Raw genomic sequence first — 16,750 nt, forward strand, 5'->3', positions numbered from 1 at the left:
TGTAGGCCATCCAAAGCTGAAAAGGAGGTAGTCTTTGTGGAATTTGTAGAATGGCACCCAGCATAATGACAACTACAGTTCCCACCTTTTAGTGCTAGAGGAAATCATCCATCAGACATTGGGATTAAGCAACTGCTTCTTAATGTGTTATTTCAACACCAAACCTTCTATTAGTTTGCTTTCTTCCTTGCATTTTGGAGCAAACCCCTTTCTCAAGAAGTATGAATATTTCTAATCAACAATGAAAATAAAAGTCCATAATATTAATCAGCTAGAATGAAATTCAACATTAATTACTTCAATTCCACATTGTATTTTTGTCAATTCAAACCTGAGTGTTCAATTGCGCCATACCTCTGTTCTAGTATCAGAAATGCACATCAGCTTTCCTCAGACGTGACTAGTCATTATTCAAGCTTATAGCAAATCTTCAACAATCATTTAAATGGATGTCAATATTTATTTATTTATTAAAAGCATGTCAAACCAATTTACTCATTTAATCCCTTTGATTCCACTGCATCCAGTAGTTCCAGCCAGTAAATGTCTCACCGTTGTTATATTTCTTTGATGTTTTCACCACTTATGTTAGTTAGAATTACTTCTAGAACTAGAATACAGATTTGTGATGAATTATACTTGCTCATTTGTGGCAAGTGCTGTACAATCAATGATTTTTCATTATTAAGCTATATTTACAATTTTTGTTCATTCCACCTAAATTTCAACTTTCTTTCTGTCATTTCGACATGGTATTTATCATAAGGGATTCATTTTTCTATACGTAGTTTGTTTTGTTTGAAGGTTGCATACTTTTTTCCCCCTGTGTACAGGCGATGGACTATGGTGCTGTTTAACACAACATAAACTCTTCAATGCCACAAAATAATAAATCAAGTAACAGAATAAAGGTAATGAATATAATTTATCCTAATTCTAACATTCGATGAAACGATACAAAAAAAAAACTGGGAATTCAAAATTATACAAAAAATCATTTTAATCCATATAATTCATTCAAAATACATTACAATTATCAAAATAATTTCTGTTTACTCCCAAAACACACACCAAAATCCTACTTGTAATGAATCAATTGAATCCAGAAAATTAAAAAGGGGGCACCTTTTAGTTGTACACCATGAGTCCCACAGGAAATCCAACAAATTTTCAATTCCTCCTTTCAAGGCAAACAACAGTTGACAGTTAAAAACGCGCGTTTCACGGACAATCAGCGATATATGTATATTCCACCTTCATCAGGGCAAAAGGTTAAATAAATGATAAAAATACAGAAATCTTGAATCATTCAACATGATATGAAGGTGGCAAAAGCTAGAGCATTGAAGTGTGGAAAAGAGTTATGGACTCCACAATAACAGATTATTCATAACGGCACAGTGAAAAGATTCACCTACAGTGGAAAACTTCAACCAAGACTGCCACTCTATTGATGATGATCCTAAATTTAGTGGGGTCAGACATCACCTGAAAGAAAACCTATGAAGTGAATGAGGCAAAAGTGACTACAGGAGACGGAATAGTCCTTACTTTAACAATATATGCAGATGTTCCTAGCAGCACCGTTGAAGGGAAACGGCCAAAATGAATGAGCCATCTTAGCTCAGGTGTACACTACTTTGCTTTGGGACATTGAGATGGCACTTTGCAGAAAGACAGTTCACTTGTGCACTTTTATGCATGCCTTGTCATTTACCATTTCATGAGGAATTTCGCCATTGTATGCCTTTTCCCAAATTATTTTGATAGCTCAATCTTCTCATTTGTTATTGTGGAATCCATGACTCTTTTCCACACACCACTGTTTCAAAGACTGGTCTGGCAGGAAACCAGTGATGTCACTTCCTGTGTAGATGGATGATGGAAAATGAGCCCTCCTGCATGGCATCTTTTAAAGACAAGTTTGGCTGAAAAGGATGATAGGAAACAAGTCCCCTTGCTTGGCTTCTTCTTTTAATGGCAGATTTTTGGGGAAACCAGTGATGTCACTTCTTGTGAAGATAGACAATGGGAAATCCATAAATGTCACTTCCTGTACAGATGGATGATTGGGAGTTGGGGGGGAGCGAAAGGTCTGTGAATCAACCAATGTTTCCCTTTTGTCTACGGTGACACGCCTGTTTTGAGGAACACTATTTCATTTTGATAGGTGTGTGTCAGTGGTAATACCCACACCTTCTTCACAGGTACTCTCAATTGTTTGGATCCACGATGATATACACACCTTTTAGCACTCAAATACTTTACTTTACACCTGTATTATACTATATTGTAATCTAGTTGTTTCTTTCTACCTTCCTGTGTATTATACTGTAAATTATTTTTTATTTACTTTGTGAGTTATCTGTAGTTGTCATGGATTCTCACAGTGCTATATTTGCACCTCCTCTTTTTCTTCCAAAAACATGACGACAACGCACTGAGTAGGAAGACTAGATCGGTATGTTTGGGAACTATATTGAAGCATTGGATGGTAGGGATTTTCGCCCCTTAAGGAAAAAAACTTTACTTTAGAGCGCCCTTGCCAAAGAAGGTGTTTGTAACTATTTGCCAGTAGCTCCTGAACTAATGGTCAACCAATTCATGATGAATTCAGGGAAGCAAACAAAAAAGGCTTGAAGTTAGTTTTGCTAAAGACAAGAATTTAGTTATGACCAGGTACACATTTTATACTCAACCACAGACTTACAGTGAATCTTTGGATGAGTTCATTTCGAGACTCAGGGAATTATGTATGAAATGTCAGTTTGGTGCCATGTCTAAAAACTTATGCAGGATCAACTGACTGTCCAATGCAAAAATAAAAAGATCTAAGAGCAACTTTGAGTAGCAAAAAATCTATTTATTAAAGATGCTATTGACATTGTCAAAGTGGTGGAATAATCATGATTTGTATGAAAGAAATTAGACAAAAGAGACAAGTCCAGTGGTGAAGTATCAAGTATTGTCAGGAATACCAGTATCAGTTCAAGTTTCGGTGGTGTTTTGAAATCCAGCAATAGATCTTTTAGAAGAAGACAAAATACTAAATGTTGTCAAAGATGTGGATCAGAATTCAAAGTGTTTATTACGATTAATAAAGATTATAGGAAGTGTGGCTGTAAAGGCCATTTCGCTCATGTGTGCAAAGATGCAACTAAATCCAGGGTAGCTGCAGGGTGTGATGAGAACCCTTGTGATGTGTTTACGGAAAGGGTATTATGTGTTGGAAGTGATTAACAAGATAAGGGGAGAAAGTGCAGGCCTAAGGTAGACTCCATGACCAATGGTTGGATGGTAGAACGTATGGTGGCTTCTGGATGAATGTACACACATTTACCTAAAAGATTGTTTATGGAGGAATGTCCAACCACTGTGTTATCGCCAAGGGATATTTGTCCACAGGGGTATCAAGGGGAAACAACTGATATAGTGAGGTTCATGCATGCCACTATAAAGTTTGAGGAAAGAAAGATCATTGGTAAAGTGTACATACCAGGAGAGGGCCTCCTATACTTGGATGGATGTATCAATATGATTTACATATCGTCACAAAGAAATGACTCTAATCTGAGTTATATTGGTCCAGCATGAATGACCAAGCTACCTCTTGTGTGGAAAAGTGCAAAGTTTGCAAAGAAGCAGAGATAAGGTTGAGGCAGGCAATACAGATATGGGTCACATTAAAGATCTGGCTAAACTGTGACACACTTTATGTATGGAGTTTATTGGGCGTATGAATGAACATAGAGGTGATTTAAGATTTGCATTGGTGATGGTGGATGTTTAAACCAAATAGTTGACAGTGAAAGTCATGAGGGAGGTTACCACTTGTGCAACCATTCATAATTTGAAATTGATTTTTGCAGAGTAATGCTTTTCCTCACCAATTATACAAGATAATAGTACTCAGCTTACCTCAAGTGAAATGCAGGCCTTTTTGCCATCATGTGTGTTCAGCACAACCAAAGTTCTTTTATAACGGACAGGCCAATGGTCTTACTGAGAGGGCTATTAGATTGGTTGAAGGGACTATCTAAATGGCATCCACTGATGGTCAAGATGTTGACAAAATAGTCTTAGACATGATCTGGGCGTATCGCACAATTGTGCATGATGATACTCAAAAGTCCCGTTTGAGATGATGTGTGGCAGAAACCCAGAGACTAATTTAATCCCTGCATGGTTTAAAGAGTGAGTGGTGCTTAGTGGTGCAAGAGGGGATTCATCTGGGGTGATTCAGGTGTAAAACCTCATCATGTGTGGTGTATTTATTCCACTAAGAGATCCAGGTGTAGGTTCAATACCCGACCTCTACCATCATTTCATATGCTGGTGTTCCTTCACTCAGTAATTTCTGACTCTCTTTAAGTATCTCCCTTTTTGGTTTAGGTTTTGAAAATACACCACCCATATTTTACACCTGATAGAATTAAAACAAACTCAAAATCAAACTGAACTCTATAAACAAACAAAGCAAACAACAGCCAATAATAGCGTGGCTCTGTCAAAGGTCAACCTATAACAGTGCGACTATGCCAGCAACCAACTGATCAGAGTGGGGCCTTGTGGTGGCATCTCATTAATCCTAGCACAGTTCCCTGGCTGAGAAACCAATCACAGTGTGACTTCTTTGTGAACAGAAAAACTATTATGGAACCAAATGAAACCATGTTAAATCAATAAACCTTTGTCTGTTTACTCTAGAAAGGAAATAAAAGTTAAGTAAAAATAACTCAATTGTAAACCATAAGGTTTTGAATTCGAGCAATGAAAAGAAAGGATTACAACAATCTTGCAAAATTTCTCGCAAAGGCAAAGGCTGACCAGCACAAGTCTACCTCTGAGTCAATCAATCAATTAATCCGCATTTGTAGAGCACGGCACTGTTACCCCTGGGGGTATCTGGGCGCTGGTGTGCGAGGTCTCCATTAAAAAGCCAGGTCTTGAGGAAACGGAGGGAAGAAACTAGAGGAAAAGACAAAACAGAGGGCAGACAAATGTGTATGGCAAAAAGACAAACAGAGGGCAGAAAAATGAGCAGAACATGCTAAACAGAGGGCAGAAAAACTAGCAGACAAGGCACAACAAAGCAGAAGAAGGCAGAAAAAAACGAGCAGAAAAGTCCGAACAGAGCCGAAGAGGGCAAACAGAGGGCAGATAACGAGCAGGCAAGGCAAAACGGAGGGCTGAAAAACCAAGCAGAAAAGGCAAAATAGAGCAAGAAATGAGCAGAGGAGGTCCAAACAGAGGGCAGCAGGTAGACAGGCAGCAGAGGTAGCGGACTGCGGGCAAGCTGGACAGGAGAACTGTTGCAGGGGGACCTGGGCAATGTACTTCACCCCATGCACTCAGGATGAGCACAGCAACTGATATTAAACCTTGAAGCCTGAAAATAAAATGTGCTAATTCAGAATCCCTATAGATGTGTAAGTGGTGCATCGCTCTGCACACCACAGTACAGACAAATAACTACTACCTCGAGATCTTGGATTTACGACGCATCCAATAACCAACACTTTTCCTTCTACCAAAGCATTAATCTTCAAATGTGATTACAAATATGAATAATACATCATCACAAGAGTAATCAATCCAGCAATTTAACCCACAAGCATCATCACATAGCCAAACAATTCAACACAGAAACAGAAATCCATTATCAAAATGAATACCTCAGAATACATTCACAAACTCGATTTATCTCTATTCCTGCGCGCGCTACAACTTCTTTCAGGAACGCACAGCCAATACAGCTAGTCACTTTCCAGGAGGATCCTACACTGGAAAGTTTGTCAGTGTTCAAAAATGTTTTTCTCCTTCAATATGAGCATAAATGGTTCAAAGACTACTAAAATCCTTCAGGGACCACTTAAAACGAGGTGCTCTTATAATAACCATCCTCTGCTACAAAATGTTTGAGGGAGCTAAACCCCAATAATCTCCTGAACATCAATATAGAATGAACTCCAAATGTTACCTTAGGCAGTTCAGCCCCCACAATTATTCTCTTTGATCTAGCAGTAAGAGGCAACACTCCCCATCAATATCCCAAATTTAGCAGAGTAATTTCATATTTAGAAACTGGGATTACCTGAAAAACTGAGTTCTAGTTCGGACTGAAGTTTAAAAGATTTACTACATAATCGTTAATAAAATTTAGCAGAGAAATGCATAAATTGTCATGAAGACCCAAGATACAGAATCATAAGTCGCAGCAGAATACCATAACAGAAATCCCTCTAAATTCTAAGTGCCAAACTCAGGAAGAGTACTGACAACATCCTAGTGAGAGAATCTGAGAATATTCGGACAGTTTCTGGAAAAAAATGGAAGGTTGCCCCTAATCTCTGAAAACCAGGGGTTTGTATATACAATTTATGCATATTAATTGATAAAGCTGCATATTCCGCATGGTTTGATCATGGTTAGGTCACATTGGCAAATCAAAAACAATTTCGTAAATTCACAATGTTCTTAACTTTATAAATCTTTATTCAGCTAAAGATCTATAAAAGCACATACAAATATCACAATATAAAATACATTCATGTAAGTACAGTAAAATTAGTTAAAAACTGTTAAATCCATTCAAATGTAGTTCAATGTGCAAATCAAGGCAAAGTTCCACATGCAAAATAGCTTCTTACTACACAACTAAGGGCCATTTCTTAAGGTAAGCGTATTCTGCTTGCTTCCTCAGTAACTGTACTCCAGAGACGTCCAACCCAAGATGAAACATTTTGAACAATAGCCTGAGGAATCACGTTCTTCTGCATGACTGCATCGGAACTTGAAGCAGAAATCTTTCAAAATTATACATTAGGTACACAATGGAAAGTTTAATTCATAATACATGCTCTCTATTGCTACTATCTATTTGCAGCATTGGGCTCTGTGGTCTGCAGAAACTGTACGGAGAGAAGACTTGCAGCTGATTGGGAGGGGGAATGAGCATGAGCAAGATGAGCAGAATAGAAGAAACTTCCTCCATTTTAAATAAACGGTGTCTCGTACGAAAATGTGCCAGAAGTATACTGCATCATTTATTACACTTCTAAATGAGAGAATCATATTGCTTCAAGTGCAAATTAATAATTTCTTCTGTTACAGGCATATGCGTCATTAAAATTACTAATTTGCACAAATAATTTGTCACTCAAATTTGCACAACAGAAAAATGATTTAACACAAGGACAACTGAAAGTTGGTGATTAGGTTAAAGTTAGGTTTAGTCACGTGAAAGAGGTCAGACCAAGTTCAAGGGCTCTTTCAAAATTAACAAAATTCATTGCTACTCTAGTCTGTTATTTTGGAGAATGGGGAAGGCTGAAATCAAAGGATTGTTTTGTACGAAAAGAGGTGGAGACGACAGTGTGGGAAAGAAGAAACAATTTAGTGGTTTCATGTTGATGTCTTATGAGGATATATGTGTGTCAGAACGTTTGCGTGTGGATTCTTCTGTCACAGGGGTTGGTGATTCTGAAACTTTTCCAGTCCTAGTCAAGTTCAAGAGGTGGTAGAAATTATAAACCATCTGCATTTTTACATGATCATGTAAATTAGGGGAGTGTCATTTCGGTTATTCTGACATTGGCTTTCTTACATCCTTTTTTATTTATTTTTCTTAATATGTCCTTTTGTTCTTTCTGTATTATGGAAAGAGGACATGTTATGCTGAGTGTCATTAGGAGAGCCCAGAATGTTTACTTCTTTTTTTTGTTCCAATGGAGTGGAATAGCATCTGTTACCACGTATGCCAAAACTACGCATGGCTTAACAACGTAGTCAATACCACAACTGTGTTCTTACCACGAGTTGCATTACAATGCAAGTCATTACAACGACCTGCTTTAGGGAAGTGCTGGACTTTGGAATAATTTAAATGACTATTCCAACTCCAGTTGGTTTATCAGTAGGGAAGGTGTTGGACTTAAAATCCAACACTAGTCCAACACTGCATTCCCTATAAGTTGTTGTATTGACTTGCATTGTAATGGAACTCGTGGTAACGTTGCAGTCGTAGTACTGCCTGCGTTGTAAAGGCACTACAATGTAATGCCTGCGTGTTAATAGATATTTCCCGATGGAGTGATATTATTCTGAATGGAATCAGTTGTTCTCTGTCTGGCTTGAGCTGACTACACTTTTGTTGTAGTGGCTAATACACTTTCTACTGATGCAACCTGAGATCTTGAGAGAGTGTCTGTCAAATCCGGGCTCAGTGTGCTAAAGCAATCTTTAATAACATGAAGTGAGGACTTCACAAACATGGTGTGCACTCCTCAATGTCAGGTGTTCCAGCTGACAAATATTTTCCCAGAGGCCTATGGAAGTAGGATGGCAAGAAACACAGTAGCTAAAAATGTTTAACCTGAGTTTTCATTATTAGAACCAACACTAGTAAAAGTATATTTTCTCAAATCCTCGTGGGGAAAACATAAAAGCTTACCGATTTATAAGTAACGTGTCACTTGTCAAGACCAAACAATCCACATAGGTCGCCGATATCCTGTCTTCGTTACAGGTCTGCACTAAACTCAATAGTAAGCATAGTTTAAGGGTATTGTAAGTACCAACAGGTACCAAATGTGAAGCAAAGACATTGGCAATGATAGCTGTAAAACTCCAAGGTGATCTCATAGTCAACACGTGCAAGTGTTTTATACTGTCACTGATAGAAAAGGGGCCTGAAAAGAATAAAGTAAAAATCAGAAACAAAATGTGGTAAATCTTTTAAAATTAAAACAATAGTGAGAAAGATAACAGAAGTTTGCATAACTACTTTCAAATAGAAAAAAATATACACCAGCACAAGACTTCCACATTGTATTAACACAAAGTTCAAAGAAAGAATTGTGCAACATTACTCTGACCTAAGAGAAATAAGTGGAAAGGAATCACATGATAATTTATGACATGGAGAAATGTGTTAATGCATCACCAAATCCTTCTCTCCATTCTGAGAAATTCTTGTTAACCAGATATTTAAACTGGAGTAACAAATTACCTAGGTCTAGAAGGATTTTTTGTTGGCAATGCTAAGGAAACAGGCATCAGGTACAACAATGTGTACAGATGTGTTTGACACGTTTTTCAGAATAAGCCCTTAAATCCCACCATTACCATGTAGAAACACTGTCCCTTCACACAGCCAGTAACACACAAAGTGCAAATGCTATATTTAGGGTTCGATGAGGAGTAGAACAGAGAGGTATTCACAGGTGTATACTGCTCGGCCAATCATGAGAGGTTTGACATTTTGGAAACATATAAAGGGCACTTTTACAATCTTTCAGTTGTGCAGCATAAAGCGCATTTCAACAAAAAACAGGTGATCTCATATGTAAAGCCTTACTTAATACAAGTGTATTGGTAATTCACGTAACAATGTGCTACCATTAATGACTTCACACAGGTAAATGCACAAAGTGATTTCTAGTGTCTGGAAGGCTCAGCACAGTAAGGTTCCTGCTCCCCGCTAAAAGCACAAATAAAATAGTATAAAAGACCGAGTGTATTCTTCACGCACCCATGACATATGCTCCACTGAAATGTTCATTGCCCAGGTTTTCTTTAGCGGACCATGACATTCAACCCCTCTTCCAAAAACCAAACAAGCGTACTTATGCTGACCAAAAAGGCATTCTTGTTTTGATATTGTAGTTGCACTTGCATTTATATAACTCTTACTACCTCTGACGAGATGTTGTAGCACTTCTTATGGGACTGCATACTGCTCCAGAAATCATGGTTAGTTTGCGTGGTTGTTTTATGTAGGGTTATTAGAATTAGTCTTGTACATGCAAGACATCCATTCCACGCATTTACTCCAGTTTCTTTGTTGTAGATTAAATTAACAGGAGTTACTTGTGATCATTAACAGGAGGGGGTGAGTTTATAACAGATAGTTGCTAAGATTAATCAATGAGATAGAGGACATTGGGTATTGCTAGGTTGAGGGGTATATCTTTCTAAGACGGACTGAGGTGAAGTGTGCGCAATTTGCAGAAATACTTAATAAAGCTTAAGACAACAATCCACATGACATAAAGTAGACAGTAGGCAGACAGTTAATGGAAAAATAAGAAGAGGGTAACTTGAATTAAAACGGGAGAGGCAAATATCAGATTTAAGTCAAAATTAAGTTTTTCATGCAGGAGTTTAGACCTATAAAGGGAGGCCTTTTGATGATGAAAGAAGACAATCTGAGGATGCAAAAGGTTAAAAAAACGATTATTTGGTGTGAGATAGTTCTGTATGTTATGCTATTTACATTTATGCGCAAACAAATCACCACAAGAAGATCTCTTGGCGCTATTGAACTCTAAAACAGGACAGCAATTCCAAAAAGAATTAAAAGAGCATAGTTTTGAGGAATTTCGTAAAACGAGCAAAGTCTGGGCAGGCTCGTATGCATAAGGGTAGCTTGTTCCAGTGATGGGGGCCAAGTAAGAAAATGACCTGCCCCTGCATCTGACAGTGTGGATACAGCAGCGATAAAGTAAAAACTGTACACTGGATTTAAGGTTGCGCATGGGTGCAAAAAATTGTAATTTCTTCTGTAGATAGAGCGGACCATTTCCAAAAAGGGCCTTATGCACAAGCCAAATGAGTTTAAATAGGGAGTACTTTTTTATCGGAAGCCATAATGCAAGTGTTTCAATGTAGGCTCCGATGGGGAGTGGGATGGCAAATTGCAGATCAGGCAGGCAGCTGTGTTTTGTACCACCTGAAGCTTCGCTAAGAGAGCTTCATTTGCCACCATCATAATAATGTTTCCATAGTCTAGGCGACTTATAATAATTGTCTGAGTGATGGATTTTCTGGACTGGGAAGGCAGCCATTGAAAGGTTTTTCTGTGTAGGCGTATAATTCTTAAACTGAGGGAATCATCAATCAGTATGCCCAGATTTCTAACTGCCTTTTTGGGGTTGGGGGATGGTCCCAGTCCCAGCAGGCACCAGTCTTCAGATTAAAAGGAGGGATCTTTCCCAAAGTGCAAGATTTCGGTCTTTCCTCTATTTAGTTGAAGGCAGTTGGATGACATCCATAGGGCTATTTATTCCATACATTCCCTGAAACTGATCTTAGTGGATTCAGGATTTTTCCCATGGTAATGATAACTTGCATGTCGTCCACATATGAAATACCTTTGAACCTGCAAGGGGGGGGGGGGGAGGGGCGGAGATTGCCTGGCTCCAAAATGGCCGCAATCTAAAGGAGCTCCACGACACCGGCACACAATCCTGTACGATCCCGCTTTTCCAGCCACTCTAAACCTGTCGCACCATCCCTGTGCATACCCCGAGGGTGATGCAGAGAGGCCGAGCCTGCTTCTCCCGATGTTTGGGGGCCTGATTAGTCCAGATGCTGATTTCCCTGAGCTGCCGCGCACGAGGCCTGGGAGGCGCGAGGTGAGGAAATATTGCCGGCCCACAAGCGCATTAATAATAGAGGGAGATTGCCACTGGAGGCCCTACCTTCGTCCCTGCTGCCGATGCTCGGGCTGCTGGCGGTCCCGCCGCTTCCCGAGGGGGCTCACTGGAAAGACTGAACCGCTCCAGCCCGCGGTGTGGAAGACTGTGTTGGCAGAGCAGGCGGCGGGCCGAGACGGGAGCCTGCGCAGCGAGTGAGGCTCTGAGTCCCGGATTATCCCGCTGTGCGGTTGCCGGTGGCCTCCTGCTGGTCTGTACCTGCCGGAGGGAGGGAGCACGCGGCCCTCCATGGGACGCCATGAGTGGCGCCAATCCCTCGGGACTGTTCCCCTGCTAGACGGGCGGGCTGCGATCTTGAGGCGGCCAATCGCACAGATAAAGATCTCCTGCTGCTCCGGCTGGGCGATGCCCAGGACTAAGCTCGCACACAGATGACGAGGCCTGCAGGCACAGCCGAAACAGCGAAGCGTGTGCAGGTTGCAGCTTCCCTAAACAGCGGTGAGTGAATTGCCTTATTGAGGGGTCATCTCTGTCTCACCTTCAACCGGGCAGACATTATGGGCTGTGCTGGAGGCCTGGAGTGAAGTGCTCCTGCACTGGTGCTGCTGGTTATAGGGTGCGGGCCTGTGGTGGTCCCCCCCACCGTCTTCCCTCGTGCTTGGTGTTGAGAGATTGTTGGAGTGGGGGCAGCTACTGAGCCCAGGCGAGGTGGGCACAGGTCAATACCCCCTGGATAGTGGAACCAATTTCAGCCCGCTAACCCTGACATCTTCTATGGCACAGTGGGTCTGTGCCCCACACGCCCTGAAGGAACTAACAACATAGGTGAATTGCTAAAGAGCTTTTGGTGTTGGTTTCTCTTCTTCCTTGCAGCAGCGCGCCTGGTCTGAGGTGCTTTGGTCGCCGACAATATGGGAAGAACGGACAAATCACAGTCGAGGCTACACTTTGACCCTTGCAATACCCCAAGACCGCAAGATATGGACAAAAACATATCGGAATCTGTCTCTGAGGCAGGCCACTCCGCATCTGATCCAGATCTTAAACAGATTTTGGCGGCAATACAGCATAGCCTGTCCAAGATCGATGGTAAGATCGACGCCTTGTCTTTTCGCATGTCAGAGCGTCTAGGTAAACACACAGAAAGGTTTGATGTTGTGGAAAAGAGGGTCTCGGATGTGGAGAATTCGACGACCTCGGGAACCCTAGCTCGCACAAAAATGGACAGAGCCCTGATGGCTGTGCAGGCCAAGGCGGAAGATTTAGAGGCGCGATTGAGGAGCAACAATATAAGATTGGCTGGAATTGCAGAATCCACCAATATACCAAACATGGAATTATTCATAGAACACTTACTTGTCACGCTGTTAGGCAGAGACACTTTCTCAATAGTGTTCATAGTGGAGCGGGCACATAGATTGTTGGCCCCTAGACAGTTCCTGGTGCGCCTCCGAGACCAATTACAGCCAGACTGTTGAATTACAGAGATCGCGTTGGTGCACTGCGCAGGGCCAGGGAGCTGCAGTCACTGCGTTATGAGGGCATGGATATATCTCTATATCCTGTTTTTACGCAACAGGTTCAAGAGGCCCGTCGTCAGTTCTTGCTGATTAAAAGGAAGCTGTGCAACCTAAATCTCAAATACAACATGGTGTATCCTGCGAAATTGAGCATTCAGGTCGATGGGAAGCCTCATATATTTTCTGACGCGAAGCTCTGCACTTCTTAAAGAGAAGGGACAGTGATAAATCGGGCATAGAGGCCCCTAATTCACCTGCGGCTCAGGGGCGGGTGAACTGATTCAGACAGCTAAGAGCATACCCTTTTCGGGAGAATCTGTCAACTGAACTAATATGGAGACCCCTTGCCTTACTGGGTTTCGGATGCACTGCTGTGCACTACCTATAATATCCTGATAATAATCTAGACATTGTCAAGAGGGGTAGTTTAATATACCCTCTTGGGGTTTGGGGCACCTCGCCGGGGACATATTGATTTGTGATTACTGAACTGTATGTTATGGCTGTATAGTTTTGCAAGTTGAATGGAGATATTAAAAGTTACTGGTCTGTCGCCAGTGGGTGCGGTTCCGGTGGAGAGCTGGTTTGTTGGCTCACTGGGTTGCTCCCCTGGTCGGCTGGCCCTGAGTGTTCGGGAGGGGGGTTGCAGTTGTTTTTCAACATCAACTTTCTAATGTTTTTTTTTTGTAAACAAATTTTATTTGTCAAATGCACATTCAGCGGAGCTCTGTAACCCAGAGACTTCGATAGCATCAATGAACCAAATCCTGACTTTGACAGTTTTCTCATGTAATAACAAAAGAAGAATAAAGAAGGGACATGCATATAAAACACAACCCAATTAAACAAAAAAAACAGATAACACCCCACACCCCATCGCACAACCAGCCCAGCAAAATCAGCAGGTATGATCGGAGCTACAGTTCTACCCTCGCTATGAAACATGTCCAATAGACACCATGCCGCCCAATACGCGTATGTTACATGCCCTCCCAAGACAAGGGGGGAAAAGACTACAACCCACCCAATTCCTAAGCTGGAATGGGCTCCAAATCCAATCCCTTGCAATCCGCTCAGCTCTTCCATATTTTATAATGTTTACGCGGGCAGCCTCGTGCTATAAAAATGGGGGCTTCAAGGCCCATACAAAAATCCAATCCTGCCTTCCACACTGAGAAGGAGGGTGCGGCCGTCGCCTTCCAAGCCCTTGCAATGTCGCGCTTGGCAAGGGTAAAACCCAGGAGCATCAGGTGGCGCTTGTAGACATTGCCTCCTATATCATCCATAACATGCAGGAGTACTAATTTAGGAGACCGAGGGAGATCCCAGCCCAGAACCTCTGAGAGGCATGCCAGTACACCCCGCCAAAACCTTGTTAGCGCAGGGCATTCCCATTTAGTATGCAGCAAAGTCCCTTCATCAAGCAAGCAACGAAGGCAATTCGGGGATGCCACCAGACCAGCCCTGTACAGTCTGACTCTAGTAAAATATACTCTATGAAGGTATTTAAACTGGATGAGTCGAAGGCTCAAAGCAATAGCCGCCCCACGTGGGGAGGCCAGGGCCTCCGTCCAGTCCTCCTCCTCAAGTGAGCCCACATCCTCCTCCCATGCCCCGCGGAGACGCTGCAGAGATGGGGAGCAGTGCGTTACCAGGGACTGGTAAATTTTTGATATGTTATGGTCCCGCAGGTCCCCCATGAAAACTTTCGCCTCTACCGGACTGAAGTCGGCCAGCTCCCCCAGACCCACCAAGCTAGGAGAGAGAGCATGCCGGAATTGCAAATATTTAAAAAATTGTGTGCGTGGCATTTGAAAGTCCTTCTGCAAGTCCTGAAATGATTTCAGGACAGGTCCCCTCATGACATCCCCCAGGGTGGAGATCCCAATCACATCCCAGTCTTGGAAGCCGGGCAAGGCCGCCAACTGCGGCAGACGCCCATTTTGCCAAAGCAGCGTCTCACGATTTAGGCGATTCCACCAGCCCATCCTCCGCAACGCCTGTCTCCAAACCTGAAACACCAACTGTGTCACACTTGGCAAAGAACGCCGCAAGGGCGCAGAATAGAGAAGCGTATGTAGTGAGTGATCTCCCATCAAACGGCGCTCTAGGGTATACGCCGGATCCGACCTGTCGCCATACCACCATTCGTTAAGAACCAACAGGTGTGAGGCCATATAGTACGAGAGAATGTCAGAAGTCGCGAATCCCCCACAGTACGTGGATTTAAAGCAAGTACGTAGAGCCACCCTAACAACACCCCCGCCCCAGAGAAACTGGCCCAAGGCCGCATTGACCTGGCGGAACCAACCCGAGGAGATAGGATATGGATGGTTTTGCAGCTGGTACAGCAAGCGAGGAAGAGAGACCATCTTGAAAATGGCCGAACGACCATATATAGATAGGGGCATGTGGGACCAGACTCTAAGATCTTCACGCACCCTGTTCCTCACCGGCACCAAGTTCCTTCCCCAGGAGATCGACTGCGCGTCCGAAAGAAACACACCCAAGTATTTCAGACCCCCACGTGCCACATGCACCGCGGAGGCCCAAGCACCAGGGTCAGCCCCTCCACCCAGGACCCACAGGGTAGACTTACGCTCATTCATATAAAGGCCCGTAGTCTCCCCAAACACCTGCATGATACGCAGCCAGTCCTATCCAGCTGAGTAAGAAAGAATAGCACTGGTCCGCATATAAAGCTATACAATCCGACAGTCCTTTAGCCCATTCAAGCCCTGACACCTGCGCATCAATACGCACCCATGCAGCTAGGGGCTCCATTGCCAGGGCGAACAGATAGGGTGACAGGGGGCACCCCTGCCTGGTGCCTCGACCAATGGGAAAGACCGACGAGACAGAGCCCGCCACGCGTACAGACGCTATTATGTCCGTGTAAAGTAAAGTCAGATAGGAGAGAAAGCGGGGTCCTAGATTCAATCTGCGTAGGAGGGCGAATAGATATTCCCAGCTCAATGAATCAAAAGCTCGATCCATATCCGCAAGCAATAAGGCCGCGTGTACCCCCAAGCGAGCATTCCAAATGCAAAAGCTTTACATCCAAGATGGATACAATGGGTTAATTCTCTTGCTGCAACAGATGTTGAATATGTTTTTGATCCTGATTTAAAAACACAAGCATTCCTACAATATGAACATGAATGTCCTCTGCCCACTGAGATTCTTCCTCTTGATCAGTACGAATTTATAACTTATACTGACGGATCAGCACAACCCGCTACAGGGAGTAAGCAAGCTTACAGTGTAGCATGCGCCGTTGTTAAAGGTCGCATGCGAGATGGTATCTTCAGACCTATAGTCACTAATACTCAATCTCTAGGAGATTGTACAGCTCAGCGAGCTGAACTACAAGCATTCAAACTGGCACTCGAAAACTACGGATTACGAATTCCCCACACTTATAGTGTGCGACTCCTTTTACTGTGTTCAGTCATATAATGAATATTTACAGAATTGGCTTCAAAATGGATTCAAAGATGCAAAAGGTGGCACAATAAACCATAAAACGCTTATGGAACAAGTAGTTCAGTTGCGAAACGGACTACAAAATACTCATGTGATACACACGCTGAGTCATCCACATGATGGCGTACACGTTGCAGGGAATTCATTGGCTTATGAAGCCGCTAAGGGGGCTGTGCAAACGGCTTCCATAGCTGCGATCACTCGTTCAAAAACTAAAATAGACAGTGAGATATTGTTGGCTGTCAATGCTTCAAGCAAGGGTAATGGTACAGCGTTACCGAAAAAATTTCCACTCAAGTACTCTTA

At 42.5% G+C, this 16,750-nt stretch overlaps 1 protein-coding gene across 2 annotated transcripts in view; it reads right to left on the reverse strand.

Annotated features, from left to right (window-relative positions):
* MCMDC2 (minichromosome maintenance domain containing 2) overlaps nucleotides 1-16,750 on the reverse strand; it is a 1,176,074-nt gene that overhangs the window by 622,254 nt on the left and 537,070 nt on the right. For both annotated transcript variants that reach the window (XM_085604114.1, XM_085604113.1), the window contains one exon: nucleotides 8,453-8,690. In XM_085604114.1, the coding sequence (XP_085460240.1) occupies nucleotides 8,453-8,690 (238 nt within the window). The remainder of the gene's footprint in view (nucleotides 1-8,452; nucleotides 8,691-16,750) is intronic.

The sequence above is a fragment of the Triturus cristatus genome, chromosome 5_1 (genome assembly GCF_964204655.1).
Source record: "Triturus cristatus chromosome 5_1, aTriCri1.1, whole genome shotgun sequence".
In the NCBI taxonomy this organism is placed as follows: Eukaryota; Metazoa; Chordata; class Amphibia; order Caudata; family Salamandridae; genus Triturus; species Triturus cristatus.